At 51.8% G+C, this 22,782-nt stretch overlaps 1 protein-coding gene across 2 annotated transcripts in view; it reads right to left on the bottom strand.

The window, feature by feature from the left end:
- LOC144114048 (sal-like protein 1) overlaps positions 1–22,782 on the bottom strand; it is a 149,132-nt gene that overhangs the window by 70,488 nt on the left and 55,862 nt on the right. Inside the window, exon 2 of one of the 2 annotated variants that reach the window (XM_077647498.1) lies at positions 15,444–15,497. The exons of the other annotated variant lie outside the window; for it this stretch is intronic. Coding sequence (XP_077503624.1) covers positions 15,444–15,497 — 54 coding nt within the window. The remainder of the gene's footprint in view (positions 1–15,443; positions 15,498–22,782) is intronic. 2 annotated transcript variants of the gene reach the window in all.

Genomic DNA, 22,782 nt, shown 5'->3' with positions numbered 1-22,782 from the left:
GCGTCCTCTTGCGCGTTCCTGCGCACCTCTACCTTCCCTCTTACCGCCGTCTAGTTTATGTGCTTCTTCGTCGGTAGTTTCACCCGTTCCCTGTCCAAATAAATAAATAAACAAGGAAATCTAGGCTCATTCGAGACCTCACCATCCTATGGTACCTCCATTGCCTAGCGCCTCCACGTCTAGCGCGATGCCACGGTGCCAACATGTTCTTAATCCATAAGAAAGAGAATGTGAAAGGCTTGAAAAGTTATAGATCGATTAGCTAGCTGTCCGTTGCTTGCAAGGTACTTACAGCAGGAAAATTTTTAATATAAATAAGGTTACCTTACAGTTTAGCCATCCAAAGGAGCAGGCAGGCTTTAAAATTGGATACTCGACAATGCAAAATGGACCAATGGGCCCGTCTATCTCGTCACATAGAAATCCGCGAAATATAGCCACCTTCTACATATAGTCTTCACAGATTACGAGGAAGCGTTTGATGCAGTCGAAACAGCAGTAACGCACGCATTGCGTAACCAGGGCATGCAAGAGGACTGTGTAAAGGTACTAGAAAATATCTAGATGTAGAAAGTGCATGGCTACCATAACCTTTCACAAAAAAAAAAAGATTTAAAATATCAGCCAGAAAGCACGACCAGGTACGGAGACATAATGTCCCCGATACCATGCCCTGAGTGTTTACCGAAGGTATTTAGAGAATAGGATTAGGAAGAGTTGGGGATAAAAATTAATGCAGAACTCCTCAATAATCTCCAGTTTTGTGGTGAAATTGCCCTGCTAACTAACTTAGCGGAGGAATTTCACAACGGAATTGCAGAAAGGTGTGTCTCAAAATTAATATGAAGAAAACGAAAGTAATGTTCAACAGCCTGGGAAGAGACCAAGAGATTTAGATAGGCTGCGAAGGATTGAAAGTATTAAGGGAATAAGTTTATACCCCGGACAGGTAGTGCCCGCAGATCGGGACCACGAGGGTAAAAAGTTAGGAGAATGAGAAAGGGGTAGAATGCATTCGGCAGGGATTCTGAGGTCAGGAATAGCGGCTTACCAGCACCCCTCAGGTCGCAAGGGGAAATTATATAATGGTTATATCTTGCCAGTACTCACCAGTGGGGCAGAAACTTGGAAGATAACGAAAAGGCATGCAATCAAATTGAGAACAGGGCAGCGAGGTATGGAAAGGAAAATGATGACAGATGTAACGTTAAGAGACAGTAAGATAGTATAATGGGCCAGGGGACGAAAGCGATTTAATAACATCCTAGTTGTAATCAAGAACAAATGGGCATGGGCAGAACGTTTAACGCGAAGAGAATATAACCTGTGGTTCCTTAGGATAATATTTGAAAACGGCGCAAACAACAGACGGGGAAATATGAACTTGAACCAACTCGCCCAACATTCGGTGTTACTTAACGTTCCTTATGCTAGCGGCATGGAATCTAAGAGAAGGCAAGCATAACATGGGGCGGCAGAAAGTCAGGTGCGCGGACGCATTTAGGCAGTTTGCGGGGTTAAGATGCAGCAGCTGCCTCAAGACCTTGTAAACTGGAGAGATATGGGAGAGGTCTTTGCCCTGCAGTGGACATAATTTGGACGACGGCGACGACGACGTATTTTCGGAGCTGGGAGTTCACCGCAAATGTTTAAAACAACGTAAGGAGTGCAAAATGCGCAAACAAGCTGCTTCTCGCGATGAAAAAAAAAAAGACGCCCAGGAAGCCTGAACCCTGTTTACAGCAGGCAATCGTTGTGGCATCCTTCACCAAGTGTCAAAATAGGCCCGACCCGTACCGTGTTTGTTAACGATACTTGCTCCATGCCACCCGGCATGACCGCGGAGCATTCCTCTTCCGGGACGAGCCGCTTTCCGGCGGCTGCTCGCTATTTCGTGACGCAGTATAATCCCTCAGTTCAAATTCGCCCCCGAGCGGAGCTGCATTGCGCGGCGGCCGGCGCCGAGGGAACCCGGATGCCGCGGAGCAAAAACCGAACGCCGCGTAATAATCCGGGAAGAGTGGGAAACGCGAGCGCGCACAATGCGACGCGAGGCCATCAAGGCGGCCTCGATCGGCGCGGCCGCGACACGGCCATGCGAGGCCCGCAACGATGCGGCCGATTGTGTCGCGCGCCGCCTTCTCCTCGACGAGGTAGGCGACACACCCACCGGCCGCTTAGGCAGCGCCATCAGCCCGGTAGAGCACACGGGGGACACCGGGCTCATCACGCCGGCCCGCGCGTGCTTCGCTCAACGAGCGCCGCGGGGAAGACGCAGGAGTTGCGCCACCTGCTGGCAGCGCGTTTTCCAAAATACTGAAACAAATAAGTCATACGGGCCACGGCTGGGAGCTCGGCTGAAAGAGCTCAAAGACAAAGGACGACGGGGTCGTTGAGAAATCGTGACTCGGTGTCTATTGAGGGGCGTCGTTAAGAGGTCCGCATTGTGGTTTGCAGCCCGTTAGGGGACCGCCGAGCCAGAGGGCGGGTCGCCGAGGTTCCCAAGACGCTGACAACGGCGTTTCGCGGGGACACGACGAGGCTCCGACACGCGCGCGCCCTCCATGCGTCACGCTTCGCAGATACCGATCGTGCTTTATGGCACGCCGCTGGAACGTTGGCCAGCTTTGGCAAAAAATAAAAATGAAAAGAACATAAAGAGGGGGGGGGGGGGGGGGGGACGTCGCGATTTCCCTCCACTGCTCACAGCCCAGATGTGCCGTGAAGCTGTCTCTCCAACAGAGAGATCAGAAGTGGAACCACCTTTCCCCGCGCAGCGCTTCACGCGTGACAGCCAGCTGTAAATATCTATTTGCCAATGATGCATATTGTGAATGCGAGAGCACTGAAGAAGTAGAAAATAAGAACGCAGAAAACTGCAGCCCTGAAGCAATTATTCCTGCACTAAGCTTCTTTGAGTCGGCGTTTTCGTTGCTACGCGACAACGGATAACAACAGCGGCAGATCTGCGCGAAAAGAGCGGATGCTAGCGGCAGGCTATAGCTACAGAATGCAATGCGTGCAAGGGGTCGCAAGAAAAGCAGCGGCGAAAGAACACTGCACAAAAGTCACACGAGTGATGCGCTCCTGGATCGCGCGACCGCATTCGTACTTCGTCCACGCCGCAGTCTTTGTCCCCTTGCTGGCTATAACTTGCGCGCACACGCCTTGAAACTGACGCTCAACTGACACGGCGCCTGATTACGGGCTAAAGCATGTGCATGGTTGGAGAAATGCTAGCAAAGGTTAAAGATGCTCTAGATCGCGTGAGTTCACTTCTTCCAAAGGGCGCTAAGGAAGCATATTTGGCGTAAGTGTGGCAGGTGCACTTGCACTTAGCGCCGGTGTTATTTGCTTCAGGGTATCAGATCCCGTCCTGGTGCTATATAAGACAAGCAGAAGCTTTCATGGACGACATTTAGAGTAGAGCAACTTTGTGACAGCACTGAGCCTTATAGCTCTCTTTGTAGAACGAAGAAATATAAATATTTGGGTCGCTAACGAAACAGTAAACAACAACCAATGGAGGAAATGCGCTACACTATAGTCTCGCGCTGCCATTAGCTCCTAAAACCACGAAAGCCGCCACGTATGCTATCTTCAAAACAACAAAGGCCACTTCTTCGTTCAGCAACAAAATGTAATTCTTGCACTAAATGCTTCACGACCTTAATGCATCTATAGCTTGTCATTTGAACCTGCTCCCTGGAGGGTGCCGGGGTTAACATCGGCATTGCCAGTGTGTTACTCTCACCTCGAGTTTCCTTCGTCGAACATGGCTTCATTATGCGCTTTATCACCTAGCAGAAGTACCACGTTGTTTCAAGTTTGAAAGATCACACCTATCCAAATACTAAACGCAAAGCGTACTGGCTCAAATCTTTAGAACACTGATTTCCCGCAGCGCAATTCATTTGCCCCGGGTGTAATATTGATTAAGTGCACCTCAACGAGTCATCCTTCAGATAACCAGTTCATAGAGCAGTCTAGCTCATAACTTTGCAAGATCCAGATATGTGCTGAACCCGATTTAAAGCTACAGGACGGTAACTGTACAACTTCGGCCCGCCAGATAAAATGCTCAGTAGCACCGTCGAACGAAGCTAGCTAGCAGCGCCTTGAATTGGAGACGCCCACTTACCTCGCGTAGAGGCATCCGCAGCACCGAAAACTAAGCCCAAAGGCGGAAGTGTGCTGCCTAGCCCGGTAATGCGCATGCAGGTGGGCATGCATGCTCACTCGCTCGCCGCCGTCGGCACAGATCCACTCAAGAAAACAATCCTCTCTGGCGAGGGGGCAATGACGGAAACGCTCTGCCAGAAAAGACTGTGAGAGACGAAGAAGAAAAAAACAGAAGAAAGGAGCAATCCGCTTTAACCGCAGACGCGGATAAAGAAAAGTACACAAAACGACGCAGGCTAGGCGGGCCCAGAGGGAAAGAGGGGCGAGAAAATAAAAACAACCGCAGGCTGAGCTGCGACGGGAGAGCAAACGGATGAAAAGAAAAGAGCGAAAATGTAAAACAGGCGAAGCAAACAGAGACGTCCGCGACGCCAAGAGCTCTTTTATCCTCCTGTTTTCCCGTCTTCTTCTTCCGAGGCAATACGCACACTATGCCCGTTTGCCTTCTTTCTTTGCGCGTACGTGTCGTTATCCCCTCGCGGCGTTTTGATGCGTTCTTGCGAATGAAGGGGCCTACATGAAACAGCGCAGGAGCATGCACGCAGAGCCCGCAAACTGCCCATCTTGCAGCTCGTCTGTCCGTCGGCACGCTCAGGGAGCCCACACGGCGAGCCAACCGCCGCGTGTGGTTTGTCGCGTGTGGCAGCTCATTCTGGGCGAGTGAAGAGGGGGGAGGGGGCCTTTACGGAGGCGCCGCGGGCAGTAGCTTTCGAGCACCCGAAGTTTTGGCGGCCCACGGCGCCTTCCTGCACGCCTTCGAGCGAGCCCAGTTTTAGGAATATCGTACGCAAAAATGTGGCCTAGTTTCTCGGGAACAGGCGCGTAAGAAAAATCCTGCCCGAGCATCCGCCATTGTTTACAAATGGCTCAATGGATTGATGGCATCGTTAATATGCTCCCCGCACAAACGGGCAATCGTACATGCTTCACTTGTTTGTTTGTTTGTGTTTTTTTCTTTTCCCACACAGTGGCGATATGAAATATCGTGAATATGTATGCCTGCATGCGGAATGAAGGTATCCATGAAGCGATGCCAATGCTCGCCTATGGTGCCAAATCTTTTGGGGCTAGCGGAAAACCTTGAAAGGAAAATGATCGACGTGTCGAAAAGAGACAGATAGGGACCAGGCGTGGATAAGAAAACGAAAGCAAGTTGATGTTCTGGCTGAAATAGGTAGTATGTGGGGTTTAAGGTACCGAGGCGCACATCATCTAGGACAGGAGTCGCGTAGAGGAGGGCTCTGGAGAAATTTCTACCAACAGAGATTCTCTAACAAGAAATGACGACGCAGTGCATACGAGCGTTTTTTTTTTCCATTTCGACTCTATTTAAATACCTCCACCGCGGCCGGTATTCGACCTGGCGCCCTTGGACCTAGTAGCCGAAGTTCCAGCTGGAACTAAAAGGTAGAAATGAACTTCGACGGGACTTCAGGCAATAGGGCATGCCTCAGAATTACAGAGGACATGCAACAAGGGAAGTGGAAACGGGAGAGCTGACGGTAAAGAGCTGTAAGGGTCGGAATTCATTCACCCTTTTTCGACGCAAAAAAAAAGGAAAAGAAAGAAAGGGGACGACAGCAAGAGAAAGCGGGAACGACATAGATGCAGTGTTGTCCTCACTTTCTCTTTCCCTCGTCCATATAGTGCCGAAATGCATTCTCCAGCTTGCACGCCAGATTTCCACACAATTCGCGTCCGCACTAGAAAGCTCTCACGCATAAAAAAGAAAGAACATGTCCCCGTAATCATAGGCGAGCTTGGACGAATATGAAGAAGAAGAAAAAGAAGATAAATATTATTTTTCGAGGCTACAGCATCGACTGAATACAGGATCTTATGAGGGCATTCATTGCGTGCGGATGTAGTTTTGCAGCACTTAATTGCACCTGGCGTTCTGCCTGGACATGTGCAAATCTTTTTTTTTGCGTTTGATTTATTCGATTCGTTACCTATACTTGCAGCATCATTTAGAAAAAAAAAAGGAAATCATGAAAAAACTGATGAGGTTAGGAAATTCGCTGGCACGTGCGGTGTGGCAGCTGGGACCGTACAGCAAGTCATATGTAAAGGTATTTGTCCAGCAGCTGAATTACTATGCCTGACGATGCACAAAGAACACCCCTTCATTCATTGCTGTCCCCATTATGTTATCTGTCAACAAAGAAGGCGAAAAGGAAAGTGAATCTTGAGACCTAGGCGGACTTAGGGGTACCTGTCAAGGTGGCACTGCAATTGTTCCATTCGGCGACTCAAAACTGCTTTTGTCAGCCGCTTGGGCCGCTGAAAACGAGAGAACACATTCTGCGCGATTAGATACCCTCGTTTGGCTGACAGCATCCACTGCCTAGCTTCTCTCGGCGTAGCCCAGATAGCTGACGCACGGCACGTGCGCCTTCGACAGAGCGCGGAGGCTCACGCCAATAAGCGCCTGAAGGTGGCGCGGAAAAGTACTAATAGTACTACCCAAAACTGCTTGCTATTCTCGCTAAGCAGTGTGTTATGGCTCTGCAATCGGCACCGCAAACTTCAGCGCAAGTTCCCCTTTGCGTTGATGCAGTACGGAAGACGTTGACGTTTATAGTAGTTTCGCTGAAGACAAAGCAGACAAAGCATCTATGACAAAACAATGCCCACAAGCACACAAGCGCACGCGCACATTGAGAGAAGGCGAAGTTTTACTGCCACAGTCTCCGCGAGTCAGAGTGCTTAAACAGCATGCCTGTCAGGTCGATCATCAGAACGTTTCCTCATTTTATTTTGCATCGTGGTTAGTACAAACAACGCCATACTTTATGCGCGTATACACTGTACAATCAGCAGGCAATATTCAGCTCCTCTCCTTCACTGCTTGCCAGGCTAATCGCAGCAACATTTTCAGAAAGCCACGAACCCTCACATTTGTCTCGGCATCCCACCGAGTCCTGCGGGCTCGTCAGTGATTGTCGAGTCCCACCCTTTCAGGCACTGAGGAGAGTAGAGGCCGGAAGTCCCTACGCCTGTTCCGCAGCTTGTACCGGAGGCATGTGTGACGCGAACAGGAGCGAAACAGACTTTCCTTCGAGAACCTTCAGGCCACTTTTATCACCACGACGTCCCTCTTTTGGGAGGTTTCCTCGGGCTGTCATTTACATTCGCAGGAACAGCCCCGCTAACAATACGGGCAGTGCAAAAGCGTTTCCCCGACGATTTGTCCCGTCGCCGATGGGGCGCAGCCCGACCTGTCGCCGCGCCAGGGCGGCGGCGGAGACAGGCGGCGCAGGTGGGAGCTGCCGCCGATCGGCCATGCCGGCGCCGCGGCAGCAGCGAAGTCGCACGCGACCGCGGCGCGAGCCAGCGCTGGGCCAGGCAAGATATAGCGTCGTCGTCGTCGCCGCTGGCCCGGGGGCGAAGCCATCTGGCACGTCGGCGTCACGATGCTTCCTTTGTGACACCACGACCGTCGCCGCAGCGTCTTGGATGAGACGTTTTCAGCCAGTTGGGTCTAAATTTAGCCTCCCACAATGCACAGGCTCCTCCGCGGATGGCCCCGAGCTCGCGCTTTCTTGTTTTCCTGCGAGGTCGTGCACCAGGCCCCTCGCAAAGGCGCCCTTTTTTCTCCGCTCCACAAGGCAGCACGCGCGTCGTCCGCCTGCGGCGCCCCCACACGTCTCCCGCGGCGCGTATCGCGACGACTGACTGCAACGGGGCCCCCGTTCGCCCGATACAGTGTCGCCACGCGCAGCACAGCTCGCCCCGAGCTTTCCCCGTGCCGCTGGCGATGCCGTGCACTTCCACGCGAGTGAACACGATGCAGGCAACGACTTCTTTCAATTGTAATATCTAAACAAATGGTTCCCAATTCTACGTTTTCCCATCCCTTCCTTCGCGCTGCGGGTTGCGTGCTTCCGGAATTTTGTGGCTTGCAGACTCCGTCGTTCATTTATTACTAACCCTTCTCCTGCTTTCGCCGGGCTCCGTCCACGCACGCACGTGCCTATAGGAGTAAGCTGAGACGACATTGTTGCACTTGTGGTAATGCTCGCAGTAGTTGCATGAGAGCGGCTTCAAGCAAGCGGAGACAGACAAGTGCCAGTCCCCATTGCCCTTATTCCCGCGGGCTTGCAAACGCGCCTCGCCTCTTCTCCGCCACCTAACCTAGAGAGTCGGAGAAGACGGCGGGCGCTCTCAGTGACAGCCGGGGTCACTCAACTGCACCCCCGGAATCCTATGGGAAAGCGCCGCGAGGCCTCAGCCAGCCGCGAGCACATTACACCGACTCGGCCCGGCCGCAGCGCGCACTCCTGCCGAGACAGTATTTGCCGCGTTCGAATCAGCGAAATTATTTGCTCGCGGCCGGAGCATTCTTCGCCCTGGGCAAACAAAGTAGCATGCCAGCACTTCCGCGGGGAATAATCCCTCTGTTTGCCCGAGGGCCGCGCTCGTTTCTCTTTCGGCGGCGATATTAGCGGCGCGAAACGAACGAGACGGCATAAACTCCGGGCCCCGCGCTCTCTTTATTCTTGCTCCGCTGCTGCTGCTGCTGTTCGATTTCCCGCTCGCGGTTCGCCGCCGCGAAGCTGCCGCTCAACAGGCGCATAGATCTGGCCGCGTTTCCGCCTAAAATAAATTTACGCCGAGGGGCGGCGGAAGGGGCCGCCATGCGTCGAACAATTGTGCGTGTGTGTGCGCAGGCGAGGAAGCGCCGGCGGCCGAGATGCTTGCTGCCACCCACGACGACTTTCTGCCGAGATCCAGCGCAAACACTCTCCCGACGCGCGGACGAGGTCGGCCGCCGGCGAGCGGCCGTCGACGCCTGCGTCAACGGGCAGCCCTCCACGGACGGCCGATTCACACGACGCAGGCGCGCGCTGCTGCTGGCGGCGAGACAGGACGAACTGCGAGCGTGATCGGCGTTCTTGCGCAATGTTTGACAATGGCTCAGTGGAAAATCACAGCCTACCGCGCGAGTTTTATTCTTCTCTCTCTCTCTATCTCTTCCTCTCCACCATTCCCTCTTCTCAATCCAGTAGTGCCCAAAACGCACGGTATGAGCGGCAAGGGTAATTTCGTAATCGAGAAGTGTCGTGATGTCGGGAACGAGGAAGGCGACACAGATTGCCGTGCACAGCCCTATCCATAGTTGCAGCCCCTTCACCACGCCTAGGTGTTAATCTGGAGCCCTTTCTGCCACAGTCGTGCTCCAGCGGATCAGCCGCTCCTAGCTGCTGAGATGCTGTCTGGATACACTGCTGTTGGAGGCGCCGGCTGTATGCGCTGGGTGTCACCCTCCGAGCAATGCCATGCATTCGCGAACGAGGTACTGTAGCCACGGAGGAAACGACTCCGCAGCAGCTCGCTCGAGCGGGGCCGAATCTCCTCGCGTAGTGCTCGATCAAGTGTCACGACTGAGGATGTGTGCCAAGGCGCGGTTCCAAAGAGGAGCCTTTGCTCCCTCCTCCTGCTGCTCGGGGTATGTGCGGCGAGGCAAGTGCACACTCGTAGGCGCGCAGGTTGTTTAGCCTAAAGAAAAACCGTTAAATAAGGAAAGAAAGAAGCCACACTGGACGACCTAAGGATGCACCAACCTCTCAATTTCCTGCAGGTAGAACGCGTCCAATTTAGACGGACACTTTGTTACACATGCTGTCTAACTAATCATTTTGCCACATGCCTGCACATAAAAAAAAAAGAGACCGTTTAGATGAGGTGATTCCCGAGTACCGAAACACCGAAATGCGCTGTTTTAGACGCAGGCAGCATAGACAGGCTAGCTGCTGCCAGTCAGTGGGAAAGAAAGGACGCCCATCTCTCCCAGGCGCCGCACGAGCGCTGAGCATCGCTCCTGTCAGAACGAAGCCGACATGCGGCAATGAAGGCGTCTGAAGATGATTTCTGCGCACTGCAGAAAGCGCACACGAGAAGGCATGCCGTGCAAGCTGGGCTGTGTTCCACGATGCGCATGAGCGCCCGCCGAACGTGCGGGCCTCCACGGACGAGCGACGGCGAAAAGCTGTGTTCCGCACAAGACGCAGTTTCGCATTCAGCGCAGGCTGGCCCGAAGACTCCGCGGTCACGGATTGCCCGCTTTGTGCGCTGCGGTCGGCCGCCTCGTTACGCGCGCAGAGGCGCTGCCGTACAGGCGCTGCTCTCGCTGTTAGCTGGACGAATGCTTTAGGGAAACAACGCCGGAGTTTGCGCGGCTCCTGCCAAACAATCGCCCCCCTACGCTGGCCACGTCTGCGCGCGAGCTCTTCGCACAGCGTCGGAAGCGGCGCTCAGAAAAGCCCCGCATGATAAGCACCTGAAACGGCACTCGACGCAAACGCCGGTTTTGGAACAGCCATTTTGCGGAGTACAAAAACGAGCGTTTAAACGCGCGCTCGCCCCTTTCCATCACCGGTAATAGCAGCAATGACCCGTGGTGCGCAGGGGTTCAAAGGTCGCGCCGTTTCGCCCGGCCACAGCAGGCCCATTTTAACCCCGTTTGACCCGCGCCCTCAATTGCCGTCCCTTTGTCCGGCCGTGAAAGGCGCGCGCTCCCCGTACACGACGGTCCACTCCAGATACGAGTCTTCCCTCCTCCCTCGTGGTCCGAGCCGCGGTCCGCGTCATACGTGTCCGAGCGGACGCCGCGGTCGTCCGCGTCTGCACCAGCTGCCCCCTCAGCTGCTCCGCGACGACCCCTTTATGGTCACTGGGCGGCGCGCTCGCTATTTGCGCGCGCGCTGGGCGGCCAGTCGCGCTCCGCTGCATCGCGCGGGGGACAGATGTCCTGGTCGACGGTGCCATTTCGACAGCTCTCGCGGGAGAGACGCGTCGTTGTCACGTGTGATGGACGAGCCCCGCGTACGGGCCGTTGGCGCGCGCCTCGGCACGCGCCGGATCGCAGCGGGACGCTCCTCCGCCGTCCGGATGGCCCCTTCCCCCGCGCACTCCTCTCTCCGCGGGGGGGTGTACAAGGACGCTGGATCGGCCCACGCGGCCACACGAATCGCCGTCAACTTTCCGATTTCGCGGGCAAATTTGCTTTTTCCATCGATTGCCGTGTCTGGCGTGACGCCGTCACGCCAACTGGCGCTGCATTTCACTGCCTCCGCTGACGAGACCGCTCGCGAGTCACACGGCCCAGTGATCGGCGGCAGCGGTGCCAGGTTTGCTGCTCTTCAGAAAATAAACCGGGCCGTGCCGAAGGGTGACGTTGAGATGGGAACAATCTGCTCGAATGCCGCACATATGCGCGGTTGGCGCGAGCGCCAGATATGAAGTTCGCGCCTCAACGTGCGCGGCATTCCAGGCGAAAGTTAGCAATGCAACTGAAAGCAGCCGACCGGAAAAGGCGGTGTGTGCGTGTGTGCAGATGGCAACATTCTAGCCGTATTCAAACGTAAGCTGCAATCAAATGCGTTCAATGTCGCGCGATATTTTAGAACTGCCGTGAAGCTTAATGGCCACTCATGTGTTCGAACCACAGACAGATAGCCCTGCTCTAAGGCGGCTTGCTTCAGTTTCTTGAAAGAGCTCAACTGCGTTGCTACATGTCTTTCATAGTTGTAGATAAGGGTCATTGCTCCTTTTTTTATCACTGGAGATATAGAGCTAATTATTAGAATACCTTACATTAAAAGGAACAGGGTGTTGGATTCTCTTGAGACAATGATTTGACACGAAATTTTTTTTTCTAGCCAATTGTATCTTTGCGGTTGCCGATAGCTTGAAGATCATGCTATCCTTTGCTATCCGCTCTGACTTACTGAACATGAAAGTTTACATTGATAAGACCTTAAAGGAGAAACCAATTGCAAAGGACGTCCTTATTATTCTTACTTTCATTCTGATGAAAGAATATAAAAAAAAACTTAGAAAAAGGTCTCTGGTTTCAGAATCGACGTCTCCTCAAGGCAGTACTGTGTTCACGTCTATTTTTGTGTGCCCATGATGAGTTGAGTGGAGTAGAAAATCCGTAAATCATGTGAACCGCAGATACCTCCAGAATAAATAAGCTCACAAACGATTGCGAACAAGAAAATACGTTCAGCTTAAATCTCCCTTCCAGGGTTTGCACGTGCTTGAGGCGAAGCCGAAACCGGATCCTTTAACATTTCAAGCAGCAAGTAACATATTTCGATGCTTCGCGCACACTGTATGGACATACTGTCGGCGTCTGGCACACACTGACCAAGTCTGCAGAGACAGCCATCGTTCCGCGGTACAAACGCTAGCGAGAAAACGAAATGAAACAAGTGCCCAAGCGAGCCGGGGTGGACTGGAGGCAGAGAGGGGATGCGGACGCCTCCAACTCCGAAACCCCCGTGTCTGGCAGCGTGGATTAACGGCCAAATTTCAGCCAGCCAGCGACTAATAAAAGAGAGCTACGCTTTAAAGCGGCGATAAGCGGGAGCGCGCGCCGCTTGAATGACGAGAACCGCGCGAAATGAGAGCGGCCAGTGTTCGCGGCGTGATGCCTTCCTTGCGCCAGCGGCACGCGCGCTCTCCTTCTATTCCGGTCTCTCGCCGAGAGTGGCCCGCGAAACACCGGAGCTACGCCGAAAGACGAGCCTCTTCGGCCGGGCCCAGCGGCGGGGAAATTCGATCAGCTTGCCGAGGGAACACAATCGGTGCACGTTAAATCTGCCGCCTTGACAAAAACGGTGCCCAGGCGCGTTTTCTTGCCGCCGCTTTGTTCTCTCGCTTGGCCGAGGACGAAACAGAGCTGCAGCCCGAAACCTGAAGCGGCCAGCGTTCCTCGAGCCCGCGTTCACTGGACGGCGGCCTTGCACGCCGTCTCAATGCCCCGCGGAGGCTGCAGCTGGGTTCTGGATGCTTTTCGCGCGTATAGGGCGGTTCGGCACTGGCCCCGATAATCAAGACAGTACGGCGTACGAAAGGCGGACTATGGATCCTTCCTAACGTGCGAGCATTCCCGAGAATTCAATCCCCGATCTGCCGACAGTGGCTTCCACAACGCGTTTAGCGGGGCACCGTATAACCGTGTAGGGTTTTGTAGTGGAGACAGCAGGACAGGCTAATAACAAGGCCGTCATTGGAAACTGGACTTGGCATTGTTTAATGCTGGACCGCTACCGAGAGATCTAGCTTGTTTGTGCTGCTCGAAGAGCAACCTGGGATTGAATGGGATGCGAACTTTGTTTTTGTTTATGCGGGTTTAACGTCCCAAAGCAACTCAGGCTATGAGGGACGCCGTAGTGAAGGGCTCCGGAAATTTTGACCCCCTAGGGATTCTTTAATAAACGTGCGCTGACAACGCACAGCACACGGGCCTCCAGAATTTCGCTTCCATAGAAACAGAATTTCGCCTCCATAGGGTCAGAAGCCGAGCTCTGTAATCACCGAGAGCCACCGTGGCGGCTATGGGATGCGAAGGTCTTTGCGAGATCGGGAAAGCTTTCAGGCAAATGCAGTGTTAAACAACGCGCATCTAGCTGCAATGAGGCCAGAACATTGAGGAACAGGGAGGACCTGATAGGAAAGAGCCGCGGAGTAGGCTTCCTAAGACATGAAAAAACGGCGAAATACACTCGACCTCTACTGAAAAGGTATAGCAGCTACCGTAATCAGGCTTATAAGAGATAGCTGAAGCTAGTATAGGTCTAGGCACTCGAGAGGTTTTATGAAGACGCTGAAAGTGGAATGAGGAGTGCAAAAACAGTTCATTATTTTAATGCGTTACTTGGCAAGAAGTTGGGAGGGGAAAAGAAAGTTTAACACTACGGTAGGCTCCAAGAGCGACCAAGCTGAACTTATTGATGATATTTGCGGAAAAGGATTGTCTTAAGAGCCATGAATGCCTTGTTGCGCAAATGCGTGAACAGAAAGTGGACAAGAAAAAGTCCGAATCTAGAGACTAAAAATAAGATACGACTCCACATGATTACGTCAATCCCAGAATGTAGCAAAACATAGAGGCGTTAGGCAAGATATTATGCAGTGACCACAGATCATTAAGTCTAAACTTAGCCTAATTTTCAGGAGGGAATGGGAGAAACTGCCAAGAAAAAGCAGAAAATGAGTAAAGCAAAATGTCAAGAAAAATATACAGCGGTTCGGTATATCTTTGATTATCAAGAGATATTTTGTCTTAGCCGAAGGAGAGCAGCATAACTCCGTGGCTGTGAACGCGCACCTGACCAGAAGAATAATAGAGTGTGCATTAGAAGCAAGAGATACATAAAATAATCAGAATTTCAGTGGTCAACTATCGCAGAAAACCAGAGCTCCTATCAAGAAAGCCCAGAACATTAAATTAGCGAGCTCCATAGTTAATGCATAACTAACACAATCGTCAAAAGTGATCAATGAACGAAATAGAAGCGACTTTATGAAGTACAGCATCGAAAAGATTGAGGAAAGAATACTCCACAGAGGAAGCCTCGAAACAGCAACGAAGAAGTTTGGCATGTAGTATAAATGTAGCAAGAGACAAACAGGAACAGTATGGGAGCAAGATTGTTAAGATATACAAGAAGAGTTGTCCCCTGAATTCTGAAATCTATTCCCAAAGATACCAAAATTCATTTATGACAGACGAAAGTAAGGAAAAGTTTCACAAAGACTGAAGAGGATAAAAGAGATGGGTGAGGATCAAGTTACTGCAGATCTTCTGAAAGGCGGCAGAGATGTAGCGCTTGAGGAGCTTGAAACTTTGCATGCACCGCGCTTTATGCTCTAAAAGGTGCCAGAAAATCAGCTAAACCCTAACGTAATACTAATCCATAGAAAAGGCGATATCGAAAGCCTCAAAAACTACACCCTTAGCTTACTGTCCTCTGTGTACGAGGCATTCAACAAGGTTATTATTAATTATTATAAGCAGAGCAATGGTAGGTTTGAACCAGCACATGAAACACGTAGGTTTTGGGAAGAAGTACTCGACAATAGACCACAGTTATGTCGGGAGTCAAGTAAGCGCGATCTGCTGAGTTGCTAGAAAATGTCTACAAGGACTCGATAGCACGAACTGTTGGGTGAGTATATACAAAAACAACTCACCCAACAGTTTGTACTACCAAACTTCGTTTCTAGTGCAAGGGCTCTGTGTCTTCGTCGCGATTCGTCGAGCCGCATCCCATCGTGCCCTATACACAAACTGCTCAGAAGCCCTAGCAGTCCGAAAGAGGAGCAAGAAAATGCCAATCAAATGCGATGTCAGGTAGGAAGGCACAGCATCTCCACGCTTATTCACTGCATTCCCGCAAAAAGTATTCAGAGCGTCAAGTCTGGAAAAGTTATGTGCAAGGATTAATGGGAAATATCTCACTAACTTTTTCTCAGCGGAAGTTGTCCTGGCAGGCAACTTGAACGATGGACAACAGCACCTACACACACAAAGTGCAACGGTACAGGCGTCAAAATATATGCGAATAAAACCAAAGAAATTCCGAACAGTTAGGTAAAGGAGCTGAAATTTACGACAGGTAACAAGGCACTGCAAGTTGTCAACGGTTAGATCTGTGTTGGTCAAGTTATCACGGTAGATTCAGTTTGAGTGAAAATTTATCAGGCGAATAAGATAGAGGTGTAGAGTATTTGCCTACCACTACGATATTGTTAACAGCAGCTTATTCACGCCCGTGAAAACCAAAGCATGATAGTCGATGTATAGTGCTCCATAACCGATGGATCAGTACTCACCCCGGGGACAAAAACATGGAGGCCAACAGAAATGGGAGGCTAAGTAGAGAGCAGCGAGCGATGGACAGGCGCGACACTAAGAGACAGAAGACAGAAGGATTATTATTATGAAGCGGATATATTGAAACTACAAAATACAGCATCCGGATGCCAGCAGATGCAATAGCTAATATAGCCCTGAACATTGGGCCACTTTAGCTAAGCTAAAGTCGGGTTAGCGGGACCTGAGGGCACCTCCTTTTGACCTGTCTTTACTCCTCATGCAGTTACAACCTAGTGCAAAGACGCTAATCACAAAGTGAACAAGAGAGGGAAACATCAAGGTGATTGCCACTTGTCGAAATGTTGGCAAGTCCCACCCTGAGGTTTTCCCTGATTATCAAGAAGAACCATCTGGCCAACCTCTTTCTACCATGCAACGACGCTAGTCATCCCGCTGGTTTCCAATCTGCTGCAAGCGTTGCATGATGAAAACAGCAGCTCATTGACTAAATCCTCAACAGTCCAATAGCTGCCCACGGAGGATTGGCGGCAGGCCGAGACCTTTGTGCCGAAAGTTTGCTTTTTTTGTCTTTGCTTATCTACTTTCACTGTGATGATGTTTCCAAAACAGCTTCTTTAGAACTGCCGTGTGAATGGCTTTGTAAGCCGGAAAAGTTCACGATTTCGGTAGCACAGATTTAGTGGACTCCAATTCGTGCACGAAAAGCTGGAGCGGACGCTTAAGCTCCGTCATAACGGTATGGCGCGATAGCATTAATGGGTTAATAGAGACGTTCACAATAGGGTGACCCTATCGGTTAGGGGCATAGGAGAGTAGCGGGGCGCCAGTGTTCAGCCGCAGGGCAAAACGCCCCTCCCTCCGGTTACTGCCCGGTACCTGCGCACTGCCCCCCTCCCCGCTATTCCCCTATGCTCTTAACGGATAAGGTCACCCTATTCTAAATGTCCCTAATACCCATATATGCGGAATTGGCCAGTGAAAAAGAGGGAAAATAAAAGGAAAAAAAAGAGAAGGTTAAAGGCGAAATCAAGCATAACAACACTCGCGCAAAAACACACAGGATGGGTGCCCTCAAGCCCGTGTCCCTAAGATAATCAAGTAGGGCTTTTGTCCCACGCACAGCCGAAGCCGCATCACTCCAGGCTCCAAGGACATGTTAAAGGCACACAGCGCCGTCCTGGCGGAGTGCATGTGTTGAAATTCTGGCAGCCGCAGACCAAGTGTTCAAGATCTTCGCGCACACCACATGTCGGGCACATCAATGCACCAATTTTATGAAGAAAGTATTTTGCGTAAGAAACGTCCAAGCGAATTCGGTTCAGGCAATTACGGTCAGGCTCATCTAAATTGCGTGACATGTGAAAGTGACGAGTGGGGTCGATCACACCACAGAGAGCGTTACGCCCGCCAGCGTTCAGCAGCCACAAGTCTGGCGCCATCGCTACGAGAAAAGGGAATGGGCAGCAGCACGGATGTATCGCCATGCACCGCTTTCGCTGCGCCGTCAGCGTGATCGTTGCCAGCGAGGCCGCAGTGAGCGGGTAACCAATGGAGCACAACACGGTGACGTAACTCGCAGGCCTCGGTGTGTAGCCTGTTCAAGACGACGACGAGCTGCTCCCGAATGCGCGATGACTTTAACGATTGTAGTGCAGCGCGATAGTCAGTGAGGATAAGCCACGCTGTTGGAGGTTGTCGTCGAATATAAGTAAAAGCTGCTCGCAGAGCAGCGAACTCGGTAGCTGTAGTCGAAGTGCGGTGACTGAGTGTCGCCGCGATTGTGGTGCGCGTTGATGGTATCCAGACGCCAACTGCTGATGAGACGGGCGTGACAGATCCATCAGTGCAGGTGTGGCAGTGCGCACTGCAGCATCCAGAAATGTGCTCAAGGACAAAGTATTTAAGTGCTGGTCCGGGGTGGTTGGTTTTCCTCGCAACTCCAGGTATTTTCCTGATCTGCCATGCACCAAACTTCCAGGTTGGTGAGGATGACGTGACAGCGCGCTGGTATATTGCGACGACAGAAGATCGGAGACTTCATTTATGCAGTACGCTGCAAGTGGCGGCTAGGTTCACGCGCCACAAACCGCACCTGGGAACGGAGCAGCTCCTGGGTTAGCAGCAGCGATTGAGAGAAACATCTGGTCTGCTAGAGTACCCATTGTGGAGGTGTTCTTAGGAAGGCCGAGGCAGATTCTCAAAGATTTAGCTTAGTTTCGAGGAGTTTGGTGTTTTTTCGCGAGATACCGTGATAAGCTGGAAGGCTATAGCGCACAAGGCCTTCCCAGAGCGCTTCATACAGCCGCAGTAATAAATTTGTAGAGCAGCCTCTTCTGGTAGTCGAGATCATACGTAAGATAGAGGCGCATGAAAAGAGTTTGATCTTTAGATGTTGTACACGGGGAGACCACGAGAGGGACTTGCCAAAGGTCACACGTAGAAAGTTCTGGCTTGTCACATACGATATTGGGGTGTCAGCAACTTTCAGCAGTGAGCGCGAAAGTTCGCACCTCGAAAATGCAATTGCTGAGCACTTATCTGGGAAAATGAAGAGACCCCTCTTGCGATGCGCCACTGCCCTGCGATGGCAGGGGCTGCCACTGGTGGGGTTTGTGCAACCCATGCTGCTCTTATCATTAATAAGGTTGCTCTTATCAATCATTAATTTAACTGCCACCTGCCAAGGTGGGCAATTTGCTGCCAATCCGGTGGGCAGGTTGTGATGACACCACAAGGTCCCGTGATCTAGGTGGGTCATCTGGCACCTATAGGTTGCTTCTCTAGGGATTTTTCGCTCACGGCCAACGACGCCGGCTTTCCTGCGACACGGGACACTTAACGCTAAAATGCCCGATGAAACCGCAGACTGACTCGCACTCATGAATGGTATACCCAGACCTAGTGCACTAAATGCCGCATCCTCACTGCGCGCCGACCAGTTCTGCGAAATCACATATCTTTGACGCGCCGAAGCCCCCCACTTGGGTTATAGACAAGACTGACTGGTATGGATGAAGCAAGCAGTGTCGTTCGTGGCCTCGCCAATAGGGAAACCTCAGAATAATCTGCTAGGATGGTAAAACTTCGTATGCATCCAGCGTCACAGCCTCTTGCGTAGTATGCGCAGAAGGGATTTTCTCGCATTACCATTGATATGGTCTTGTTCACACCAGGGTCGAAAGCCGGGAGAAGAGAGATAGCAAGTCTCATAGAGCAATTCCCGCAAGGTACCATTTGGCTGCAATCTATAAGTAAGAACTCTGTTCGGGAATTCATGCACTGATGCAGGGGCGGAGCAGTAAGAATGCGTGTGAAATAACGCACGTGCGAGTGAATATTCGCAGCAAACGTCATGACGACTGAGATACGGAAGTTTACACAAAACATCATCGCGCAAGCAAACGATTCATGATCCAGTGCAATTTCTAACATGCAAGACGCAGTCACTTCTGCAGTATTCGAAAATTAGGTCAAGCAAAATTCTGGCGTTTTCCAACCAACCCATCATCAGTGATCGTGAAGGCAATTCGATGCTAACTCCCATTCTTACCAGCAATTCTCTTCAGTCGATATTAGCCTGCTTTATTTTGAGTTCTGGCAATACCGATCAGGTATAAATAAAAAAGTAAATTGTTTTTCTTCCTCCTGTGCGATGCTCTCGCGATATCTTAGTCCTCCCAATTCCTTAGTCCTGCTACGCGAGAAGTTTTAAAACATGCAGGTGTTCACTTTGCGGATTAAAATTGCGTGGCTCAAGCACGTCCACCGATTTTACCCTGGCGCCCTTTGCTAGAGAATTTGTGCTGACAAGATTCGCAAGAGTTACCGCAAGTCGACGGGGACCTCAGATAAGTTTTGGTTTTTTCTTTAGCTTCGTTACTTAAAACGCTTGATTAATTCCCGTTTATCAAACGTCCGGAGCTTTATTCCATATTTATTTTTTCGCACACACTGGTCAAGCTTTTCAATGTTAAGTACGAGCACAGTTTTTCCTCCCTCAAAAGACAAAATTTCTTCGCCAGCAAGGCGTTGTCCTTCAGCGTATGTAACGATAAAGCAGTCGGAGCCACGTCCTCGGAGCGGAACGCTCAACCACACCACAGGCGTAGTATATAGCGCTCTAAACACAAATACGCCTTTTGTGGGAGTAAAAAAATATGAGTTAGCTGTGCTCTAGCACACTACGTTTTATAAAAGGAAGTGTCCTAGAGGACCTCTTTTTACTCCTTTCCGTTTAAGAGTGCCATAGCATACAGCCGGCTCCACCCGAGCGGTCCAGAGGCGCCAGCAGGCGCGTTGCGGCCTTGTACATACACGGATATCAAGGGCGGGGGGTGAGTCCGCGTCGCCATGCTTTCGGGACGTGTCACGAGCCGGGACAACACCGCGGTGCATATGCGCCCGTGTAGTACGTACATATCCGCGGAAAGGGCCGCATCGCGGTCGGCCGACTTCACAGGGCTCCGCTATCGCCCAAGCAGCGCAGCCGCCGCTCGGGGGCTTCTATACGGCATTCTTCATATGAGCGACCGATTCTGGCGCGGGAGGCGGCTCCAAGCACAAAATGGAAAAGCGATCCGGTCTTCGTTTCGTCGTCGGATCGCGCCGACGTGCTCTGGTACCAAGTGGCATCATTGGCCTCTCGGGCTCGTTTAATAAGCGCGTGGGATTGAGCCGCCGAGGGAGAGGGCGATATTTATTATAGAGGCATAGAAGCATTATGCCTCATGATGCAGTCGATGCAGTCAGTCGATGCCGCTGGCGCTGGTCGCTTATCTTGCGAGCTGCTCGGCTCAGTCGCGCTCCGCTGCGACCGCGCTCACTCGTCCCGTCGTAATACCAATGGGGACATTAATATTATACCGGTTATGGCGGCGTTGTCTTTCGTGCTTTCCAGGGGTTGCACTTTTCCTGCTTGGTTTTATCGCTCCTTGCAGCGTACGCCTTTTCCTTTCTTCTTTTTCTCTTTAATTGTTGCGTAAAAGGGAGAGAGGCTTTCCTTCCGCCGCCTTCGATTTGGCGTTATTTATTTTTTCCTGCGCCCTCCACTGCCACGTACGAACAGTCGGAGCTTTTTTTTTTTTTTTGAACGGCGCGAGGAAATAAGTGCGGGCTGAATTTATGAGTGTACGAATTAACCGCTGTCGAAGTACGATAGGAAGTGACGCTCGTGGTGGGCAAGAGGAAAGAGAAAGAAATACTGACTTAAAGGAGAAAGAAGCTCTGGAGGAAAAAAAAAGGCGTGCAGAGAAGGAGACAGAAAATAAAGACTGCTAAGAAGGAGAAGGCAAGAAAAAGGCCGCTGGGCGCGGACAGAGAATAGAGCCGACGTCTCCGGTTTCGAATTCAATGCTCACGTTTGATATCCCGTCCCGGCCGCGACTCCCTCATAGCCCGTGCTCCGCTGCGCATGCGTGGTCCTTCTCGTGACATTCAAAATAGGAAGAGAAACCAGAGAGGCGAAAGCTACGCCAGTGACAGACAGCCGAGTGGCCGTGCACCGGCGACCCGTTTCATGCCTCCGCAACGCGCGCGCCGAACGTGGACGGTCGCGCGCCCGCTTCCATCCCTGCTGCACGGCATTATAGCGTAGCCCGAATAAAATTTAAATTCTCCCGGGATTAAACGTCGATGGCGATAGATTCCTCGTCGCTCTCGGGGATTTATCTGCCTTGAAATATGCCGGCTTAACGCCGGCGACCTTTGGATAACGTCAACTTTACGCGACGCGTCCAGTGGTCTGCTCTTATGGGTTTCGCCCCCTTTTTTTTTTTTGCCGTTGGTTCCCTTTCGCTATGATATCTCCGCTGCGTAATAAGCGCTCTATCCGGGCGGCGATGAATTAATGAAAACCAAAAAATAAAAAAAGAAAGGGGCCACAAAAGGATCCCGCAGTTAAATCTCAAATGCTCTGGCGTTCATATCGAGGAGCCGCGGCCGTTTCGTGCGTTAGGTTTATAAACCACACCGAGGTGCGGCGGGGGAACGCCTGCCGCGAAACGGTGGCACCGCGCCTTTCCCGCGGTGCTGAGAACTGATTTAGACGTGCCCCGAAGGCACGCGGAGGGAGGGGGGAGACGTATTTCACCAAACGGCCCGCCGGTACCGGCAGCGCGACATGTTATCTGCGTGTCCAGCGTTTCCTACAGCGGCCCTTGTTGCGTGTCCCTGTTGTGCTTCTTTCTGAATGTCTCCTCGGCAAGGACGTGCGTGCATGTTTCGGTTATGCACGCCGTGGTGATATGAAAACCTGCCGCACCGATCCGCCGGGGCGGCTACGCCTACAGACTGATACAGCTCACAGCCAAGGCGCACGTGCGCATGTCGTATACTATACCTGCCGCTGCGGAAAAACACTGTCCGACAAAATCGATCTCCGGCGTTGCCGTAGATTCCCTGTGCAGGGAGCCCGGACGAGGCGTGCAGCGGAACACGCGGTGCGATTCTCGTTCCCGGCAGTTGTGTATATAGCTATACCTTGACTCCTCTCTGTTGACTGTTCTGTGTTTCAATACACGGGTATGAGCGGCATCGTAAAAATCAAATATGGTTCCTGATCAGTAAGAAGACTTTTTTCGTTGTTTTTGGTTATAGTTTCCAGGAGTGGACATCGTCTCCCGCTGGTGATCAGCTAGCTCTCGACAGCAGGCCAGTCCGGATAGCGCTCTAACATACAGGGTAAATTTCGTGAATACGGCAGTGCCCCTTGACTCTATACAAACGACTACTCAGTGTACAGCGTTTCACGCAACACCGCCAGGTTAGAGCGAAGCATTCCAACAGATAAGAACCACAGCCGGTGCGCGAAGCAAGCAAAAAAAAAGGGGGGGGGGGCGTGATGTTTTGGTTAGTGTACGGAGCCCTTGTTGCGGTACGGGGGGCTACAACGACCCCAAGCTGAACGAAGACTATAGGGGGACACCGTATAGTGGAGGCTTCTGGATTACTTGGATTAATGGAGGGAA

Source organism: Amblyomma americanum, chromosome 1 (genome assembly GCF_052857255.1).
Source record: "Amblyomma americanum isolate KBUSLIRL-KWMA chromosome 1, ASM5285725v1, whole genome shotgun sequence".
In the NCBI taxonomy this organism is placed as follows: domain Eukaryota; kingdom Metazoa; phylum Arthropoda; class Arachnida; order Ixodida; family Ixodidae; genus Amblyomma; species Amblyomma americanum.
The sequence above is the reverse complement of the archived record's forward strand: the minus strand, read 5'-3'. Positions and strand labels throughout refer to the sequence as shown.